Source organism: Pundamilia nyererei, unplaced genomic scaffold (assembly GCF_000239375.1).
Source record: "Pundamilia nyererei isolate P.nyererei 1_Seehausen unplaced genomic scaffold, PunNye1.0 scaffold00022, whole genome shotgun sequence".
NCBI classification, from domain to species: domain Eukaryota; kingdom Metazoa; phylum Chordata; class Actinopteri; order Cichliformes; family Cichlidae; genus Pundamilia; species Pundamilia nyererei.
Genome location: NW_005187423.1, coordinates 3,778,232 through 3,800,587, shown reverse-complemented (window position 1 = coordinate 3,800,587; position 22,356 = coordinate 3,778,232). Strand labels below are relative to the sequence as shown.

Below are 22,356 nucleotides of genomic sequence, written 5' to 3'. Positions count from 1 at the left end.
AGGTGGACAAGTAGGAAGATAAAGGAGCAAAATATCCCTTCATTATCCCTCCCACCACTGCATGCATATGTGCCCACTCGCTGGCAGTCATGTGAGTTGTGTCCACACACACAGACACACACTTTTGCAAATAAGAGGTGGGGTACTGCATGGCTAAAGACTGCAGGCAGATGGATCCTCTAGAGGAGATTAGGGGTTGACACAGCGGGGAAAGTGTATTTGTGTGTGTGATGGCCGACAGAGGAACAGGTGGTGCAGAAAAGCAGAATGGCCACTGAAGAGGGTTAAATTTTTTTTTTTTAAAAAGCAGAGATGGAAGCTGACATAAAATAAGTTAGAAGTGGAGGAGGAGTAAAAACGTACAATGATGAAAAGTATAGTGTTTGAAATAAATTCATAAACTCAGTTACTCGTGTATTAGCAATAAGTGAGACGCACAACGTGTCTGCAATCAGACAGTCTGAGTTCAGAATGAAAAATTCAGTATCTGTGACTTTCTTATAGCGAATGCAATTTCTTTTCAACTTTTATGACAACTAACGACCTCTTTTACTGGCAAAACTGAGGAGCAGTGCTGCTGTGGGGAAAATGTCTGCAGAATTCGTGTCCATGCTTAACTGTGGCAGATTACTGAAGATTTGACATAGCTGAAGTGAATGTCATTCTTTAGACAGGCTCTCACTCAGGAATTTGGCAGCTGATCCTCACACTGTACAGTGTAAGCACAGGTGTTAACACCCGCCCCAGGGAGCGTCCGATGCGTGTCAAAAATGGACTGTGGTGGACTAGGAACTCTCACGCTTCTGCTGCATGAGGATATTGGGTAACGTTTCCACTTGACCTCTGACCTTGATCCTCATGGCCTGCTGTTTCCTTCGGTGTGCAGACATCATGAGTGATGACACTTTGCTGCATTTTTGCTGTGTCATTTGTTTAAGGACAGCGTGAGACAGCAAAGCACAGACTGCTGAGGTGAGCAGCGAGCACCGTCCTCTGGCAGGGGAGCCACGAACTGGGATGACATCAGCAGCGAGAGGGCTTTAGTGACCGCTTATAACAACAGTTTGTCATTTTGTGAAACGCTGTGGTGGAGACTCAGTTCATGTGAATTTTCTCACCATACTCAAACCTGTTGCACAGTCCAGTAAACTCTTTAATCACAGGCTATTCAGCTTAAAATGACCTTGACAGAATTGTTCTACCTCACTAATTCACGTGTTATATCATAAGCAAACAAGATACACATGTCAGTGCCCTTGGAAGCTTGTGATATTATTTAAATATTGTCTTAGAGTTTAACTTTTAAACTGAGTAAGGAGAGTGGCTGGAGTGATATTTATTAATATAAACATCTTGCATCAAGCTAATATAATAAAAAAAAAAACAAGGCTAGCTTTTGTACCATGTTATAATAAAATTGTGATTTTCATTTACTATGTAGTACAGCTGTGTGACTGCAGCACTTCGGATGTAAAATAGCTGCCTCGCTCCGTGTTGGCAGCTCACTGAGACTGGCCAATTAAAATCAGCGGTTCTACTTGGTGGACCGGAGCTAACCATCTCCTGGCTGCAGCTTCAAACACACGAGGTACAGATAAATGTTCTCATTTAAATGTCATGCATGCAAACAATAAGCACATTTCACAATATAGAACTACAGCCTCACATTACATGATACCTCTTTTTCCACTTGTGCAAAGAGAGTGGATGATAAATTACATCACAATAACCTAAAAATTTCAATCTAAAATTGAAATCTGTGCCTTAATGCCCCAAGACCTACTTGTCCCATGTGCCCTCTGAGGCAGTGGGCTTATTTATGAAGAAGGCAGACTGGAATATTATACATCACTGTTGAAAAGGCTCGTGGCTGCACACTCATTTGCTTTCACCCCTACGCACACCTCTCTCTGCAAGGCTAGCACTGCTGGGGCCTATGATAAAGTACTTTTCAGCTGCTCTGTGACGCCCAGGGGGAATGCAAGGGAATTGAGACAAATTGTGGCTGTATGGATACATTTTAAACAGGCATAAAAAAAAAAAAGAAGAGGTCAAGTGGTTAAGAACTTAAGTTAAAGAGCAACGGAGGTTGTGTTCTGTGTTTGTATTGATTTTCTTTTTTAAATTGAAAGCAGTTTAGAAATGTATTATTTATTTGCAATTTATTAAAAAGTGACTGACTTTATATGAAATAAAAGACCATGAAAAGTCAATTAAAGAACAGTTTATTTAATATTTGGACAGTGCATCGTTATATGATGTGAGTCAGAAACTACACAACGCCAACCTATAATATCACTTAGTGTATTATAAATCAGACCATAATTTATAAAATGAAGTCATATTAGATCAGATTAGGAATGTTTACTAACTGAAAACTCCGTTAATTTTCCTCACAGACATCAAAATAACTTCTTTTTTTTTCAACCAGTTTAAGTTGAAGGCAGTCCTGCATTGACTTTACTGTCACACCATCATCTTTCTTCAGCACAGTGATTGAATTACAGGCTTTTAGATTTATATCAAGGTTTTACAAAAGTATTCTAGGACTTACAGGTATTTTTTTATACATTGCCTCCCATTACCAGTTGTTCATAAGTAACTGGACAATTCACTGAAAAACTGTTCCCTTGTAATGTGCCATGATAAACTAAGCAGATGAAAGACCTGAAGTTGACTCGAAGTGCTGAACGTCAATCTGGTGGTTTTTACTGGAACTCTCACTATGAGGTCCAAAGAGACGTCACTGCAAGTAAAGGAGGCCATCGTTAGGCTGAAAAACCAAAATCAACCAATCAGAGAGATAGCAAAAACTTTAGGAAGTGGTCAGATCTACAATCTAAAACATGCTTAAAAAGAAGCCATGCACTGGCAAATTCAGAGACCTGGAAGATCCCAGAAGACGGCTAAAGTGGATGATTGCAGAATTATTTCCTTGGTTAACAAAAATTCCTTCGCAAAGTTAAATTCCTTCGCTAAGTCAATGCTCTTGAGGGGATATCACTTTCAAAGCCTACAATCAAGAAACACCTTCATGAATGGAAATAAAGAGGGTTTACTGCAAGGTTGTTAAGGCCAGATTAGCATTCGTCCAAAAACATTTAAAAAGCCCAGCACAGTTCTGGAAAAAGTGAAACCAAGATTAACTTTTACCAGCATGATGGGAAGGAAAAGTATGGAGAGGGAGAGAAACAGCTCATGACCTGAAACATACCACATCATCTGTGAAAAATGGCAGAGGCAATGTTACGGCACGTATAACTGCCAGTGGAACCAGGGCACTAGATTTAGATAGAAGTACCAGGATGAGCTGTGATGTGCACAAGGCCATACTCTCTGCTCAGATTCAGCCAAACGCTGCAAAACTGATCTGACAGTGCAAATGGATGATAACCCAAAGCATACTGCAGAAGCAACCTAAGAGCTTCTTAAGGCAAAGAAATGTGATATTCTTCAATGGTAAAGCCATTCACCTGATCTCAACCCAACATAGCATGCATGAAGACAAAACTGAACGCACAAAGACTCACAAAGACACAAGAACTGAAGGTGGCGGCAGTAAACGCCTAGAAGAGCATCTCAAAGCAGGAAACAGTGTTTGGTCATGTCCAGATTTGGGGGAGTGGTCCGAGTGGTCCTAATTTCTGAACAGTTAATGCAATACATTTAATAAACTCCTTAAATTTAATTCAACCTGCACATTGACTCATTGTTTTTAAAGTCCTCTGTGGTGGTGTACAAATGTAAAATTACAGAACATCTCCACAGTTTAACAGAAGGGACCACTAGAAGCAAAAGTAACACAAAATTGCTTAAACTAAAGTCAACCAGCAGCTTGCTTCAGTGATGCAGAGGCTGATATGAGGATGTGCGTATGCTGTAACATCACAGCGGGATGTCGTTACCAAAGCACACTTCTAAGAAGACCCAGGTGTTATAAATCATATGAAAGAACTGCACAGAGTGGCCTGAAGATGAGACAGAAAAGCAGGCAATTTACTGACAACAGTAAAAAAACAGTCATACTAATCCAATCAGCTGCTCCCTCCTCTGCCTGAGTCTCCTGCAGTGCCTGATGTCAGCATTACTTATCTGTTGAATTTTTTAAGTTTCTTATAAATGAAATTTCTCACTGAAATGTGAAAGTGCTAAATATTAAAGCTTAAATACATTTCATATCACATTATAAAGCAGGACTCACAAGCTGAGTATGTTTACACATGGGATTATTTCCTCAAACACAAGGAAAACGTTGGAATCATGAAATGGAGAGCATAAACGTCAGACTACATCGACCATGTTTGCCTTTGCTCCTGTCAGCCACTGCCAGGATAAACAGCCAATGGCCGTCTACTGCCAGCACTGTCCTGTAGGGCCTGTCTTGGCCAATCAGTGAAGTGAACTGTTTGCAGGGTTCGGTATTGGCTGGGTGACATGACTTGAGGGTAAACTTGGTTTACCCTCCAAGATGGGACACTCCCCCTCCTCCCAAATGTCTGACCTTCTCTTACCCTCACCATCAGTCTGTCCTCCGTCCTGTCTGCTGTATTTTCTGCCCGGGTAAGCTCGGCAACAGCACAAATACGTGCCAAGGGCTTAACATGTGTGGATAATTCAAATACAATAACAAGCGAACAGTCTTGATTTTCAAGGCATTCAAAAGGGTTTTAAAGCAAGGAGGGAGAATTGTCTTCTCTTGTTTTTACAGAACAAAAACAACTGAAATAGAAAATCAGCAATGAACAAAACACGCACGCAAAAAAAGCATAAAAAGGGAAAACGACAGCTAGAATTACTCCGTCCGTATATGTAAACCTCATTTACCCACAGACCTTGCTTAAATTCTCACTTAGAGTGTTACTTACTTAAGAATTTGCTGATAAGTAGATGCCCATTAAGTTTGTCAGGGGGATGTCTGAGCTAAAGCCAGCCTGGTTATTAACACTGAACTCTCAGACAGAGGCAGCTCCCTGAGACAGTTTAATTCCTCTGGATTAGAGCAGTGAATCTCAGACACGTGTAACAGGCAGCACAAGCAGCGTGGAAATGAGCGATGAGAAATCTAAGCCCATCATTAACTCACGCCAAAAGTGATACAGCTGGGTGACAAATGAAAGTTAAAAGAAAGAGATGAAAAAACAAACCAAACCAAAGTGAAGTATTAAGGAGTTGGGCCACTACATGCTGCCAGAACAGCTTTAATGCATTTAAATCACACAGAATGCATTTGTATTGATTTGCAATGATCATTCCTCAAAAAGAACAAGTAGATCAAAACCACTGGCAGCAAAATTTCATCTATTCATCTGACCCTGTTAATATTTACATAGGCATGTACTAGCATAATAAATATACAGGCAGAAAGAAAGACAGTGTGTGGGAGTTGTGCTTAATTGTTTTTATGAAGTCTTTTTCGCTCATTCAGGTGTGCAGAGATTTCACACTTAAAGACAAAAGCAGCACAGTACCCACTGAAGTCATTTGTAGAGCAGATCAGAGGAACTCCAGCAGCCTGCAACATTTCGCCCTATCACACATTACACAGCTGTCTGGCTTACTGTCTTCCTCTCTTCCAAGAGATATTTGCACAAAGAGACTCATAATCACATAACTTCAGGCTGTCTAAATGTACCTTAGTGCTCCACTCTCTATATGCAAAAAGAGCTGTGCAAGTAAAATGGAAACATTGTACAAACATCCAAATACAAAGGTTCAAAGGAGCCCCTCCTGATTACCCTTCAGAATTGCTGAGGGGCTAAGAGATGCTGGTTGCCAGTTAACATATCCTGAGTTTTAATAAATCAGTAAGAGTGCTACATTTAGACCGGCCCAAAATATTAACAACACCAAAAGCTCCAAGCGCTCTTAAGCCAGTGAAAGAAAAGACTTGAACATCAAGAACAAGCACAGACTTCCGTCGCCTGGTTGACTTGGACAACTGATCTGTCCTCAGCTAAACTCAGCTAAAACTTGCTGTGACTCTCCTTGCGTGATTAAACTCGAGCAGACAAACAGTGTGTACTGTGATTTGTGATGATGCCTAACCATATCATGATGTCAGCTCCTGCTGGGGGAGCGAACGGCCCGCTGCAAAGAATGGACGAGGGCCAGGCTTCACAAATAAAACAAAAACAAGCAGTTGAAATCGCACAACACACAATGGATGCACTCCCCCTCTATGGCCTCCACACGCTTTGCACAGCTGACAGCCCGCCTGCCCGCCACCCCCACCCAGCACCCCGGCTCTCTGTCGTCTGGCAGCCTTTTGTCTTCCCGCTTGTTCAGTCGGTCCTCGTGAAACATAGAACAGGTACTCTGGTGTCATAACTGCAGTGACCGTGCTACAAGTTGTCACGAAAGCTGGGAACAAAGATTGATTCCAAGTATCCAAACTATTGTTAAGTTATTGCCAAAGCTTCGTGCTTGTCTATCAGTGCCAGCTTTGTTTACTCAAAGTCAAGTCAAATCTACTCGCAAACAGGAAAGCCGATACAATTCTTGGCACATGAATCCCCAAATGAAAAACTGGAGCACATTTTAATGAATCCTCATCTTAGTGTGGTTTACACCAAAAATGCACGGCCACTAAAGACGCACACGGAGAAACTAAACACATTCAAACAGCTAAGACATTGTCAATTAGAAGACAACACAAGTGCAGCATAACAAAATGCACAGAAAAACCACTGAAATGCTGTTTTATTCAGAAGCTGCCTGCTTTCAGTGTGCCAATAATCTATAGTCTGTACTCTGTGGGGGGAAACTGCTTTAAATTCAACTTTGAAAAAGCAAACTGAACAAGTATCCCTCTTCCACAATGAAAGGACTGCAATCCACTAAACTGACAAAAAAAAAATCTGATTTACTAGCAATATAGTTTGAATAGCCTGATTTTCTAGTAAGGATTTGGCAAATAAAAGGATAGTTCAAATAATAACATATTGTCGAGCCTAGCAGAGAGCACTTCTGGTTGGATGGTGTCAGTGCACTGGCGTCAGATGGTGCTGTATGCTAATGACAGTACAGAACAATGGGTGGGCATGCAAATTTCATGGCTGTTGACCCAAATGACGGTGTTTAATCCAGACTGTGTGCTGACAACAGCTCAAGCCTGACAACCAGATGAAACCCTTGTGTGGCCTTGCCTCTAGCTAGTCAGAGATGGAGGCAGTCTTATTAATCTATCTCTAACCGCAGCAAGTTTCACCGTCTTGCCAGGAGACTGTGCAAACAACAAGATATCAGCACCTTCAATGTGACAACAGGGTGAGAAGAATTCGGACAGCTTAATGAATGCAAACCCTTTAACTGCTGGCACAAGATAGTAGTGCCGCACGGCAAGACCTGGGCTGCTGGGATAATGGGGACAGGAGGCCATCATCATTAAGACCATGTCATTGGAGATGATGCCAAAGTGCATCAGCGTCACAGTAACCACATATATGTATATGCACCAAAAACACAGCAGTGCATGAATGCACTCTTTCTATATGTGGCACAAACAGAGCAACTACTTGGAAAGTTGTGAGCAATTTTCGCAAAGGAAGAACTCTTAACTCAATATTGAGGACAACACTGACATTTTTATGCAGTGCGCTGCAGTTGAGAAACTATATTTCTTTTTATGTCCAAAACAGCTGGTTACCAGAAACCCGATCTTTGTTGTCAAAGCTCTGGAAAGATATAAAGGGGGAAATGAGCCTGAAAGGAAAAGTACATTTTCATTGCTGCCTTCAAGATATCAGTAGAATCTGTCTGTTGGGAAAAAGTAATCATCATAGTATTTGTCCCCTATTTACCGCCTCTTACTTTATTAATTTTATTTCCCCCAGTTTTGTTTTTTTTTGCCTTTGCTTCCTAATGTAATGAACTGCATTTACTAATAATTGCTCCTGGGTGTAGAAATTAAGTTGCACTGGCATGAATTGAATGCACAGCTGCAGCAATAACGCTGGATTAGTTTACTTTTTTTATTACAGTAATTTGTGTCTCCTCTTGCATAGCTCTATTTTCCCCCAATACACTTTGCACTTTTGTAGATTTATGAATTACAAATTAATAATTGTGCATCGTTCATGTCTGTTTACTGACAAAAATACACAGATTTGTGTTTTGTTGACATAAACAGGGAAATATCCTTTCAAATGTTAAATACAGAAACAGATGTTGGAATGAAGTTTTTCTGTATACTCCCTTCTCATAGGGCATCATCGGTTATTTTAAAAAAAAGAAAAAGTGCAGTAGGGATAAAAAAACAAAACTGTTGTGCATGATTTGTTTTAGTCTGCTGGGAGACGTCCCGGACTGTGAGCCTGCTGCTCTTGCACAGCATCACATCAAATTCTTTGTGCCCTGATAAACTGCAGCGGAGTTGAAGGCCTACAAGTGACCTTCAGTTGTTGTCATGCACACTGCTGTAAAAATGCTGGAGCCCTAATGCACTTAACAGTTAAGGAAGCCAGTTTTTACCCATCAATTTATAGAATTTCTGCTTCGTGGTTGCTCTTATAGATTTTTAAAACTATCAGCCATCTTCTGCATCTTTAGATTATTATGGATGGATTCGGGATCCTCTGTATCCCATTAGTTAGTGCAAACATGTAAAGAAAATAAGACTGTCCAGTTACTAGTGCTCCCATTTCCCCCCCGCTCCTCAGGTTACTGTGTGTACTGACTGACAGGAGCTTTAAAGATTTTAGAGAGACGAGCATTTGAGTAGTCTAAAGGTCAGGTTCTGTTTTCAGTCTCTCAATAGTGAGCAGACAAACCGTTATCCTACAAACATCATTAAAAGAAGTATTAAAGGCAAATGCATTTTAGGATTTCTATCATGTGCACGGGCAGAGAATTATGGAAAAGGGAAATATATACATATATATCATTACAGAACACAGATTCCAGTTATCTTTCCACTGATTGAAATCACATCATTGACTCCAAGTACAAAACAAAAAGTCCTTTTTGTTAGTTGACAAACCTGCTCATCGTCTATATCCCAGACAGACCTCACAGGTCATCAGGTTCAAATCTTTTAACTGTTAACCCAGAATCAGATCCAAGTGGTCTTTGTGGTCTGGAACAAGCTGCCTGCTGATCTGAGATCAACTGTGTGTGTATTCAAAATCAGACTCAGAACCTCTTTATTCACCCAGGCTTGCACTCATTAGGCACTGCTGATCTGATTTTGTCTTCTTTGTTAAGCACCGTGAGCCAACATGCAATGAAATGTGCTATATAAATAAAATTGCTATTTTTATTACTGTTCATTAAAATTTCATACATATTGCTTTCAGTAAGACCAAGAGCACAACGGCTATTTCAATGATATACACTCACTGATCACTTTATTAGGTACACTTTGCTGGTACCATGTTAAGAAGCATCAGACCAATTCTGCAGGTTTATCAGCTGGACATCCATAATGTGAGTCTCCTGTTCAACCACAACCCAAATGTGCGTTATTGGATTGAAATCCGATGACTGCGGAGGCCATTTGAGTACAGTGACCTCACTGTCATGTTCAATAAACACGTTTGAGATGATTTGACCTTTGTGACATGGTGCGTTATCCTGCTGGAAGCAGCCATGTGGCCATAAAGGGATGGACATGGTCAGCAACAACACTCAGGTAGGCTGTGGTGTTTAAATAACGCTCGGCTGGTATTAAGGGGCTCAAGGTTTTGGTTAACCTGTGCGAACTGTAGCCTCAATTTCCCTTTCTTAGCTGACAAGAATGGCACCTAGTGTGGTCTTCTGCTGCCGTCGCCCATCTGCTTAGCCATTTAGAGATACAGCTTGAACATTATAGTTTGGATATAACAGAATGAATTTTGCGTGGTCAAGAAAATCTCAGAATATGTTGAACAAATTTAAGAACTAAGACCTTTTAAAAATAGATGGTCGTGACTTCACACTTCTCTGTTTTTAAAAAATCTAATCTGGCACCGAATCTGCCCTGAAACTTTGCAAATGACAGAGAAAATGTAATCGATTGTTCGCTCACAACAAAAAAAGATTTTTTCCCCCTGTGGAAAAATTGGATTTCTCACCTATTGATCACTAATGTTTTAATAGCTGTACCACACCCTGGCAGCCTTTCCTCACTTATCATGTGTCAGGGTCACAAAGGGTTTAAGGCTACATCGGGGAAAGGCAGGGAAACTCTGGACTGGATCTAGATTTTCAAAATCACAATAGCGCCGATAACATCAGACAGCATTCTGTGCTCCATTAACTACTCACAGTTTAGCATTTGAAATGGGTATAGCCAAGACAGCCAGCGGTTAACACCATCTCAGCATAATGAGCCCTTTTTCTTACCTTTCTGAGCTCTTTCTCAGCAACAGACTGAAGTTACCTTAATAGTTTCTGCCTGTAAGCATAACTCTGTACAACAAGAGGTCTGTATTAGTTTTTGGCAATGCTAAGATTTACACTTACTTCATCCCATGATTGGCTCTCTGTGTGTAGCTCATAAAGGTGACCGGCTCTCTGTGTGCAGGTCAGCTGTGTCTGCTGCCTGCGATCAGGTCAGGTCACGTTTGCCTTTCGATTCAGTCGTCTTCTTCTCTGCCTTTACCGTTAAATTACAAAGAAACTAGCAACCAGCGTCACATGAGACAGCAGAGTGCCTATTAATTAAATCATTCCTGTTGGCTCCCAGCATAGTGTTTGTCCTTAGTCCTGATATGAAAACTTTGGGGTTTGGAGTAATTTGGCTACTACTGCTATTTAAAAACTCTGTCTGCAGGATATGTAGCAGAGTATGCATCCCAGTTGAGCAGATGGTGTGGAGCTGAGTGGCATCTTTGCAGTAAGCTGCTGCCAAATTTGTTAAAACATGGCAGGAAAGTTAAAGATCTGTGTGCCTGAGATGACCACGTCTCAGTCCTTTCTTGCATCACATAGCTCCAGAGGTAGTAGAGACTGTTGAAAGAAAAGTATTTTGAACAGTCGAAGCCCTGTGCTTCTAATTCTGTTTTTTATTTCAATCTTTGGCTATAATATGAGCAATGCATATAAATAACAAAAAGCACAAAACTTTCACTTTATTTAACCGCTCCATCGTGTTTTCCTTTTTAATACAGCTCACAAAACATGCAATATATATACTTCAGGAACATGAAGAATACTGAATCTATCAACTTTAGAGTCCTAAAAATGTGTATCAGCCCAAAGATGTCCAGCATCAGGCTCTAGTTTACAATTCATTCACTTCTCTCATTTTGTCACAGGGACTTTTATTTGTCTTTGCTACTTCTTCTACAACTCCCTTGAATACGTTCTCTATGATTTACACGCAACAAAAGCAAACTCGGGGACTGCAGGACTGTGCCCATAATTAATGAATGCATCGATTCGACAGTTTAGACAATTAAAATAGGAAAATCTTATTTTCTGCCTGCCCGGTGAGCTTTGAGATGTAAAACAGGGTTTTCTTTCAAAAGCAGCAGCTGATTCTGTTGGCCCTGATAACCATGATCTACAATTAACATTCAGTCTGAAGAGGAGCTTTGACTCGAGGAGGGAGAGTGGACAGAGACATTTTGTGAAAGGCCCCTTACTCACGAAAAAACATCCGTGAACACAAACGCCCTCAAACACACCTGACAGCTGCACTGTAACCCTTCCTTCCAGCTTGTAGGTCTAATCATTCGGTTGTGGCCAGGGCGGGGGCTCTGTGCGAGTGTGAGTCCATCAGCGGGTGGGAGTCTGCAGACCGGGTGGCTGGTACCCCCGATTTGATTTTGGAGGAGCAGATGGTCGGCTGCTGCTGGAAGGCATTCGGAGTGTTTGCGTGTGTTTATGGGTGTGTGAGTGACTGAGGAAGGAGCCTTAGAAGTGCTTTTTATAGAGGCTATGGGGTTCAGACTAGAAAGATATTCACATGAACTACTAATATACATTCAGTTGCCAGTTTATTAGGCAACCGCATATTATTGTAGGGTTTTTCCCTTACGATATAAAGCGCCTCGAGGGATTTGATGCTATATAAATAAAACTGAATTAAACTGAACTGAACCTAAAACTTCCACTAAAACGGTGCTGCAGTAAATCCAACTTTTATGGGAGTTCTACTGTTCAGTTTCTGTTTCTGTGTGAGAGCCGTGACCCTTCTACTGTGGATTCACGAGAAGCCTGTATCTTACAATGCTCTTGAATTGGACTGCATTAAAATAATATAACTCTTTAACCCGTCCATCACACTTATGGGACTGGGCATTTTGGAATGCATCTTTAGAGTAATCAAATACAGCTTCTACTGATGAAGTTTTAGATTTGTGGCTTTCAATAGATAGATAGTGTAAAAGAAATGGCCACTGTAAAGTCTCAGATCAAGGACGATTCAAATCTTTAAAGGCTGTGTGGTACACAAACCAGGAGAGATGTAGGCATCATCAGAAAATCATCATAAAAGCTGTTAACTAAGAAATCACAAGGACCAGGAGAAATACTATGAAAACCCAACTAGCAAGTATTACCAACTCACTGCATACAGTCAGTGTGTCAGAAAACTGAACTAAGACCAGCAGTAAAATGAACAGGAATGGAAAAACCTTAAAGAGACTAAAGAAACAATGACTTTAAAACAGAATCAAATGCTCCAGCACAAACACATTTCCAGTGTTTCCACTAATAAATGGGACTGAAACACCACATTTTATTAGCTAAATAGCATATTTGCACCTCACAAACTTTGGAGGTTTTAATACTTTGAATTGACCAACATTACTTTTAATAAAGACCTAACTCATCTATATATAGCGCTTGCCAGATGGATGGATTTATACTCCACCAAGGAGCAGAAACCATCTGTTAAAGGAAGCTAAATAAAAAGACTACTGCATCCACAGGCTGGTGCAATGTGATCATTAAGACGCCTGCGGTGAATATCTAAGGAAGCTAAACGACACACTTGTCAGCATAAATTGTGTAATGTGTCATCTGTAATGGATAACCTCAAAACACTTACAGAGTACATGTTGTGAGTCACTATTACAAATGATTTATTTATGGTTGAAAAACATAAAAACCTAAAGGGAAACAAGATTTTTTTAGTCAGTCAGCCAATCGGTGATTTATTAGAATCACTGCCGTGAATGTTGGGCTGCGACTGATCTTCAGTTTGATAAAATAATATATTCGACTGATGTGTCGTTTGGTTTTTTCCCCTCGGAGTGAGAGCAACGCTAAATTATATTGTTATTTTTACTTTTGACCACATGACATATTCAGTGCACTTGTGGGCATGACTAAAATGTCAGGCTTGAAAACACCTTTGAGTAAGTATAGTCTGTGCAAGCTGTGACAGCGCCATCATCATCATCTCTGTCCACCCAGTAAAGGTTTTGCTGGTACAGACAGTGTTTGCGGGTGCTGTTTTTGATGTTTTCCTTTAGAATAAATATAGATTGGGACATTACGGTTCAGTTTAAAGCACCACTGAACACACGGGCCATTCCCAAAACACTGACATCGGCAATTTCAGTTTCACCCACTTCCACCACAAGTTACATTTACACAGACATTGTGGACTTTAACACAGTGCCTCATTCTGGCAAACTGTATCAGCATGGTTTGGGGTAGAGCAATCATTTGAACACTCTGCCCACCTCTTGTGAGTTCAAATGATTGGTCAAAGCATTAGCTCTCAACACTGATCATGAGTTCTAAAGTGCACAAATGAAGCTCCATATCTGCTTCTCCTGATCTGGAGCTTAAAAAGCCTGGAATAAACAGCTGGTCTGCATGGCTGGTCTACTTGGAGTCTCTCAAGGGATGAAAGTAGACATATCAAGGCTTTATGTCACACATATGGAATCTGTGTTAGGTGGGAAGTCTGCTAACCGAATTCTTTAAAGTAGTTTTCAAATATGAAGAAGCTTTTTTCCCTTTTTAAAAAAAAATCCCTGTAAAAACTTTTCATTGTCAAAGAGGGAAACTTCGAATTTAAGTTGGAGAGCATCCGCTACAGGGAGCTTTTTTTCTTTTCTTTCCAAAAAAGCTACTTTTAGCTGCTCCCTTATTCACAAGGGGTCGCCACAGCACGTAGCTCTGCATGTCTGATTTGGAAGATTTTTATGCCCCTTCCTGATGCAACCCCAAAGGGATACGTGGCTCCTCTCTGAGTCAAACTGGGGAGCTTTCGCTTGGTAGGCGAGGCTTCAGTCTAAAATAATGTAAATAAATACAGCAATGTTCTGGATGCTATTATATAATCTTGTCGAGTCAGTGTTTCTGTGCAGTGCTGGCCTAACAGAAAGGATGGTTTGCTTGCTCTGTCAAAGGTGATAAGGATCACAATTCTCATGAGTCAATTTGTCCAGACTGTCCAGCCCAGAAAGATTCCCGTCAGCTCACAGAAAACAAACATCAGCTGGTTTGGTTGTCACACTTTCAGTCCCAGTTTAATTTTTCTTTTTCCCCACTCACCAACACTTTTAAAGCTCAATTTAACTTAAACTGTTACCAAAGAAATTCATTTAGTGATTTTGTACTAAAATGGACAAAGCATGCTGACATTTTTGTAGTCTTTGACATAATTCTGTAATCAACATCCCTGTGTGAGTGGAGCTGATCGTTAAAAATAAATAAAATGCAGTTTAGCTTCACTAAAAATGCAAAACACCTAGAGCTCTATCAGTTCAGTAGTTACAGTAATTAAGGTTTCACTTTCTAAATGCTTAATTCCAGTAAACTAATTTTATGAAACCATGAATTGATACATTATTTGTTAGATTAAAATGTGCATCAATCTATTCCAGTATAGGCCAAATACAGGATTTCACAAAAATCTTTATCCTCCTAATTTTTTTAAATTTTGCTAGGAAAATGGGGGGAAAGTGCAGTAAGTACAAGAGAAATACAGTATATATATAGCAAAAACAGAATTCGTGCAATTGTGAGTAACTTGAAAGTCAACATTTGGTGTGAACACCTTTATTCTGCAACACACCCTGAACTTTTTTAGCAAGCTATCCTTTAATTTTTAGGAATAGTTCTCCAGGCTTCTTGAAGGACATTCAAAGCTCGTCTTTGGATGTTAGCTGCCTTTTATTCTGTATCAATACGATCCCACAGTTCTTTATTAATGTTGAGCTCCAGGCTGAAGGAGGCTGATCCATGACTGTTGGTGTTCCATTGTGTGTTTTTCTATCCACGTAAGCTTTTACTGGACGGCCAGATTGTTTGGAATCATTGTGATACTAAAAAACGAAGCTCTTGCCAATTAAACACTTTCCAGATGGTACTGCATGGTGGATCAAAATCTGATGGTACCTTTCTCCAACACCCCTAGCTGAAATGCAACCCCAAACCATGACGGAGTCTCTCCACTGTGCTTTACAGATGCTGAAGATACTCACTGTCCTTCTTCATACAACATCATAGCGCTTCATAGGTCAGTGTCAACTGGCTTAACAAAGTAAATGGCCTGTATTTATATGGCGCTTTTCTAGTCCCTAAGGACCCCAAAGCGCTTTACATATCCAGTCATCCACCCATTCACACACACATTCACACACTGGTGATGGCAGCTACATTGTAGCCACAGCCACCCTGGGGCGCACTGACAGAGGCGAGGCTGCCGGACACTGGCGCCACCGGGCCCTCTGACCACCACCAGTAGGCAACGGGTGAAGTGTCTTGCCCAAGGACACAACGACCGAGACTGTCCGAGCCGGGGCTTGAACTGGCAACCTTCCGATTACAAGGCGAACTCCCAACTCTTGAGCCACGATCGCACCCAAAGAGTACAAGCAAACACATTCCTCTGAAAATTGTCAGGTACAAAGACTGGTTCTCTGTCTTAACTTCAACCCTGAAATCCACTGAATCATGCAACAAGATGAGTGTTCTATAAATGTATGTAACATCTTACATGTGACATACATACTTTGACTTAGTTCTCTGAGCACATTTCACACGAACTCTTCCAACATGCATCACAAAATACAAACATCACAAGAACAGACTCGGGAACAACTTCTTGTCCAGCATCATAACAACAATGAATAATCTGTGTAATAATCACAGCCATGTGCAATATTTCAAATGATCAGAAACTCTGTGCAATATTCTCATTATTGGTAAATTCACTGTGTAATACTCTTATCATACTCCTCTGCCTAGCATTGCCTCATTTGTTACCTCGTTATCTTACCCCGTTAACTTGCAAATACTTTTTATATTTAGTACTTTTTATATTTTCTGTGAGAATGACAGTTTGTTCATGGTCAGATGAGATGTCAGCGTAAATATTTTACACGGGGGCCACCATGTGTTGTAGCTCACCTCATGTCTGAACACCAGAATTTCAACATGTGCCCCAGATGGATAGCATTATAGCATAAATAGTCTCATGTGGTACAACCAGAGCACAAGGTGGGGATACCATACTGATGGATATGGCACAAGGCCTTAAAGCCAAAGTGTATCCATTACTGCTTTGTTGAAATAATATATGGGCGTAGAATTATGTATGGGTGATTAAACTGACTTTAATTATCTGGACTGCTGACACAGCTGAAACCTATAAATCGCGGCGGTTTTTAGAGATAAGCTCAGCTTTGCTCCAACTGGTTCCCGTAAGCACATTAGCCAGTTTCATCTCATTGAAAACAATATGTTTAACTAGCTCTGGCTGTTAAGTTATGCAACTGTAGCAAATGAAATCACCACACAAACTAAAACAAGAACAGGTCATAGTTTGTGTAGTAATTACTGGAGCTGGTGTCCACACAGTTAAAGGCAGTTTAACATGATGTAGCGCAAGTTAAATAGATATTCATCAGACCTACCTGCTTGCCTTCCAGTGTGTACAGTCTCCTCACTGCGCCAGAGTCCAACTTGATAGCGTCTGTGATGTCGGTGAGCACCTGCTCAAAGGAGTGTGCAGTTTTCTTATTGAGCAGTATCCGAACGGCCTTGCGGGGCTTGACGCCGCTGCGGATGACTGTGACTAACTTGGGTTTGATGAAGTCCTTAGATTCCCTCTGCAGCTCACTCTTCAGTGGGAAGAGAGACGGGAGGGAGCGCGATGTGCTGGTCTTGCTGCCCACTGACCAGTTGGGGTTCACGTTCTTGGTGTAGTCGACACGTCGGAAGGGTTCATTGGAGGCGCACACGTAACTCTCTCCTGCAGGAAGAAATGAGGTGCTGTAAAGAGAAGCTAAACACTGGCGCATAAAGCTCAAATAGCCACGTAAAGAACTCAAGTCATCAGTGGGAGGAAGTCCTGCAACAGGTGAGATGGCCTCATCATTACCCTGACATTAACATTACTGCATCACTCTGGGATTATAAGGAAACTGTGGCAAGCTCTTGCTAGGATCAACACATACCTTTAAGGAAAAAAACATCTGTGTGTACATTTACCAAAGAGAATGGCTGAGGTTATTTTGCTATTAATTGCACACTAAAGGACACATACGTTGCACAACATCAACCATAGCATGCCTTACTAAACACTGCTCCCATATGGTGAATAACAAGGAACTGACAGTGTGACGCTGTTCTTCTCTCTCCCTTCCAGCTGCAGGGCTGCTTTATTGGCCTTCCTCCAAAGCAAAGCGTTTTGCTTTATCAGCCAGCATTCCAGTTTAAACACCCAGCACGCAACTGTTTCTCCTTAACAAGAAAGTCGTGATAAGTACGGGAGCTTGGTGGGTGAACAAAAACCACATCAAGAATGTCTGGAGATTGTTTTGAAAGTGCTGGATTTGTGCTTCCCTGCTGCCGGTCTGTTCCAAATATGAGTAAGAGCTGGAAAGTGACAAATAGTGTCTGCAAGTACCAAAGCCTCTCTCAGAAGCAACTTACTGCATGCTCAACTTCACGAGAGATATTCGGCTTTATTTGAAAGAAATCTTGTTCTAGGAAACTAGATAATTGAAGGGTTACTAGGAATCAGCATGTACAAACTAAGAAACCGAGAAATAGATTATTACTCATGGCTGCATCTGTGTATGAATATAAGAACCACAGTGGCTGGCTCTGTCCAGGGAATCCCAGTTAAGTAGCAGGAAGAGTAATCCTTTACATACCACAAAAACGTATTTGTTCAAAACTTAAAGGAAAACTTTTATTTGTAGGATATGTTCAGCATATTTTTCTCACCAGTTCATCTGCTGATAAGAAATCAATCCCAACACTGACATTTTGGTTACTGGATTTGTGTCAGAACAAGCAAATTGAACTTCAGCGTAAAAAGGCCAACTGAGACACCGCGTCCCAGGATACCAGGTTTTATTAAGCCTGCAATTAACCAAAGGCTAATTAAAAGGCTAGGCCACAGCTGGAGGGGACTGAGCTGTGGTTGAGCACCGAAACAAAATATATAACCGAGGCTGCCGTTCATCTGCAGGGAAATGACAGAACGCTGACATGCCCTCAGACGGTGCGCGGTGACGGGTCTATTCCCCGACGTCCCACGGGGATGTGATCGGAGCCCCAGCCACCCGCCGCTGGCCGCTGTCCTCGTGTGAACAACAGATGAGGACAGGCCTGACGGACTGTTTAACCAGCCCAGCAACTTTTACGAGGTGACACAGCGGTCACCAGTCCAGCATGACGTCAATAAACAGCCACTGTTATTACTGTGATAACAGAGTTGCTGTCACAAAGAAATAAAGTGATATAATAACTGCAAAAAGTATGAGGTCATGGTTCTCCGATTTATACTCACAATGTTACAAAGAAAGATCAACTTTCTTTAACCTTATCAGACTGTGGCCTTTACTTCACACTTGAATTTCAACTGTCAATTTGAGTTTTTACATTTACATTGTTTCTATCATCCTAAAGGGTTGAACTTCAACCCTTTAGGAATCATATTGTCACATTTTACAGAAACATGTAGCACACGTCTGTCATGAGAGGTGTGCATTATCAGTAAAGAACTGTTTCTAAGTCATGATTTAAAACTCTTTTAGCCATTTCTCTCTGCTGTAAAATACAAAATATTTTCCCTAAGGCTCAAATGCTTTAGTATCACAAGCCAATTTGAACACCGACCATTAAAAGTCTTAATTTCCCCATGAGGTTCAAATAAAGACCCTCTGGTGCCCAAACTTGTTATTGCCCCGACTAGAATTCCCTTTGTCAGCATGCTATGGAGCCCCACTGTAACCTGCAAAGCTCCTTCTAAACCCATTTCAGGATTGGCTATAGCCGTTGTTTTCCACAAGCACAGCAGTTCGAGTCGACTGGTTGGCTCTGTAATCCCATCTAGTCATACGAGGTGCACATGTGAATGGCGCCTGATTGGGTTTTCACACAAAAGAGCCCCAGCAAGCCTCAATCAATGGATGCAGACTGCTGAGCTGTGCAGTAATGTTTGCTCTCTTTGTCCATTAGATGGGTGTGTAAAAATCGACAATATGGCCCACCTGCAATCTGAGCGGCTCAAGGAGAAATTAAGCAGTCAACAAACATGCTTACCATTGACCCAGGGCATTATCATATCCTGAAATTCCCACCTTAAAGGGCCTGTCTCTTCAAACCAAATCATAAATGGAATATTTGTTCCTATTGGAATAATAGGCCCTATTTGGTGAGATTAGAAAAAAAAAAAGACAGAAAAGCAATACAATCAAATCAATGGAGGCCAAATGGAACGAAGTATTCTTTAAGTATTCATCTTGGGGTTATTTAACTGTAATAACAAGGTTGACTACAGCAAAAACAACACAAAAGGACCTGCTTTATTTTCCCCACTATGTGGGCACTTGTACATTCAAACACTTGTCCTAATACCAAAATTCTTCTGCATACACCACCAGAACAGTCATTTTGGATGAACTGCCCATTGAAATAAAATCACTGGTTATGTGAGCTACTGAAGTAGCACTGAGGGGTGAAGTCAGTGCACCAAAACAACCTTGGTGCAGTTTGTTAAACTACTGTTGCTACAGAATTTAGATCAGGCACTGGCCTAAATCTTCCCCAGTCTCTGGAGGGACAGAGTAAAGCAAATGAGTGCAGCACAGACTGAAATTTAGGAAGATGTGAGATGAAAATGGGATTAATAACTTCAGTAAGAGGTCAGTGGATCCTAAGTGAGTGTGAGGAGCAGTAATAGAGGACTGCAGTCAGGTCACAGTACAGACAGTGAACATGAAGATTAACTTACTGAGAGGCCACTCTCCCTGCAGAGTAAACAGCACAGGGAAGGAGGAGTAGGTAGGAGAGTATATTCTATTCGTTTCTGCAGTGAGTGACCAAATTTGTCTAGGGGCTCTTTGACAAGATGAGTACAGTTCTCCATATAGAAGGATTACAGGAACAGTTGTTACCACTTTTTGTAGTAGTATTCACGTTTATCTTATTAAAAAAATGGACAGACAGGGGAGGGGGGAGGGCAATTTTTATCCTACAAGCCCCAAGGCTGAGTTCAATCAACTGGAAAAGATTTTAAATGCCAGTGAAGCCAACAAAATACATACGTTCACTCACTTACTCACTTATCCATTCATTCATTTCCAGGCAGGGGTGTATTTAGTGAAACACAGGGCACTTTCACGCCCACAAAAGCTCACAAATAAAGTAGGCGTTAGCTGGGAGCTTGAGTCCAGCTGAGATCAATGGGCAGTGATGCACATTTTGCAGAACAGAGCATTACTGAGGAGGGGTCTGTATGCTTGAGTGCATGTATGGCACTGGGTCAAACATGTTAGGGCGGTTACGTCAGTGCATATACAGCGATAATCTATATCGCTGCACATCCAATGGGTTTAAGTGCAGCAGATATTTGGAACAGAGTCAGAACTTTCCCAATTATGTTGTAAAAGCAGGACAAGGAGCCAACTCTCTAAATATAATTTGCTTTGTAAGTTTTCAGGCAACTTAATCAATATTCAAGGCAAAAAATGTAGCTTTTAAACGATAAACAGCATGTCTGAGTCGATGCACATTAGGCCACCGTTGGTCTAATCTCAAGTACTGAGCTCCTGTCATCATTTGCGGTCACGCAAAGTGATTGTTGAAGGCTTCATCCATCATCGATCTTACCCTCTACTAACTCATCCAGGCTGGTGATCTTCCTGCCCCCATCCAGCGTGTACAACGTCCGGACTCCTTGCGGAAGGTTGACGTTGTCTGACAGGGACCGTGTGAGCTCCATGAGCAGGGCATCCAGGGATCTGAATCGGTCGTTAGACACGGCGTACACCAAACCTTTGAAATACTTGTCACCATTGCGATAAAAGCGCACCTTCCTGGCCTTTTTCTCGGAGGTGAGGGACTGGAGAGTGCGTGTGCGGTAGAAACTACAATGCGCACTGTGCGCGGGGCTTGGCACCAGCCCGTTACCTCTAGAACCACATTGAGACCCGGAGCCCGAATTGGTCCTCGGTGGCCGGTGAGGCTTGTCTCGTTCCTCAAAGTGTTCAAATTCAATACTTCTGCTTAGCGACATGTCGTCTCTCACTTTATCTGAACGCTGCTCCAAACAGGAAACCAACTTTTATACAGAGAGAGAGAGAGATGAGGGATCGATGAGCCAAATGAAGAAGGCAGCCTACACGTGTGCGTCTCCAGTCTCCACTTTAAGCCTGCTATGCCTACCTTAAGCAGCACCAACAGTTTCAAAATAAGAGGGGAAAAAAAGAGAAAGTCAGGATGTGACCCCTCAGTCCGCTGAATCTTATCAGATCGATCCGTTAAACTGATTCATCAACCGTCAACAAAACACAGCAGGAGTAATAATCCAGACACCAGCTCGAGATTAGATATCCGGTTGAAAATGTGTCAAAAACCCGGCAGCTGTGCTTGACAGACATCGCAGTGGATCTCTGTTATCTCACAAACAGCCACGAAATGTTAGAAAAGTTCGGCACGCTGCACTGAAGCCGCCTCCTCCTCGCATCCTTTCCTCTAACTGGTCGTCGGCGCAGGCTGTCAAATCAATGGATAATGAGACGGAGGAGGAGGACGCCTTCCGCATCTCCGGGTCCTAATGCTGTCTATTGTTCCGTTCATGCATTCAAGACCCGAACAATGAAGTTGAGGTTTTACATTCCGGCCAGATGACCTCAGACTGAGGAACCGTAAGAATGATACACGCCCTCCCCCGGAGAGCGAGAAAGTACATTCTTAGCTGGCCTGACATCAGTACAGCACAGCTACCAAAAACATATCGCCAGTTATGTATTTTATATATTACCTTTAATTTACAATTAACCCCAAAGACATATATCAACCTTGTGTATTTAAATTGCAGCATATATATCAGATGATACCATTAATTAACATTTGCTCATTCTCGCTCATTATGTGTTTGACACACTTTATTAAAGGCTGAAATCAATAGCATAATATAATATAATATAATATAATATAATATAATATAATATAATT

At 41.4% G+C, this 22,356-nt stretch overlaps 1 protein-coding gene across 5 annotated transcripts in view; it reads right to left on the bottom strand.

The window, feature by feature from the left end:
- The window catches only part of dclk2a (doublecortin-like kinase 2a), a 42,173-nt gene extending 20,146 nt beyond the window's left edge, over window positions 1-22,027 (bottom strand). For all 5 annotated transcript variants that reach the window (XR_311563.1, XM_005726961.1, XM_005726962.1 and 2 more), the window contains exons 1-2: window positions 21,010-22,027; window positions 16,800-17,137 (exon numbers count right to left, since the gene is read on the bottom strand). Coding sequence is in view for 4 of the 5 variants with exons in the window: in XM_005726961.1 (XP_005727018.1) it covers window positions 16,800-17,137; window positions 21,010-21,415 (744 nt within the window). In the remaining variant the exon portion in view is untranslated. The remainder of the gene's footprint in view (window positions 1-16,799; window positions 17,138-21,009) is intronic.
- Window positions 22,028-22,356: the final 329 nt, after the last annotated feature.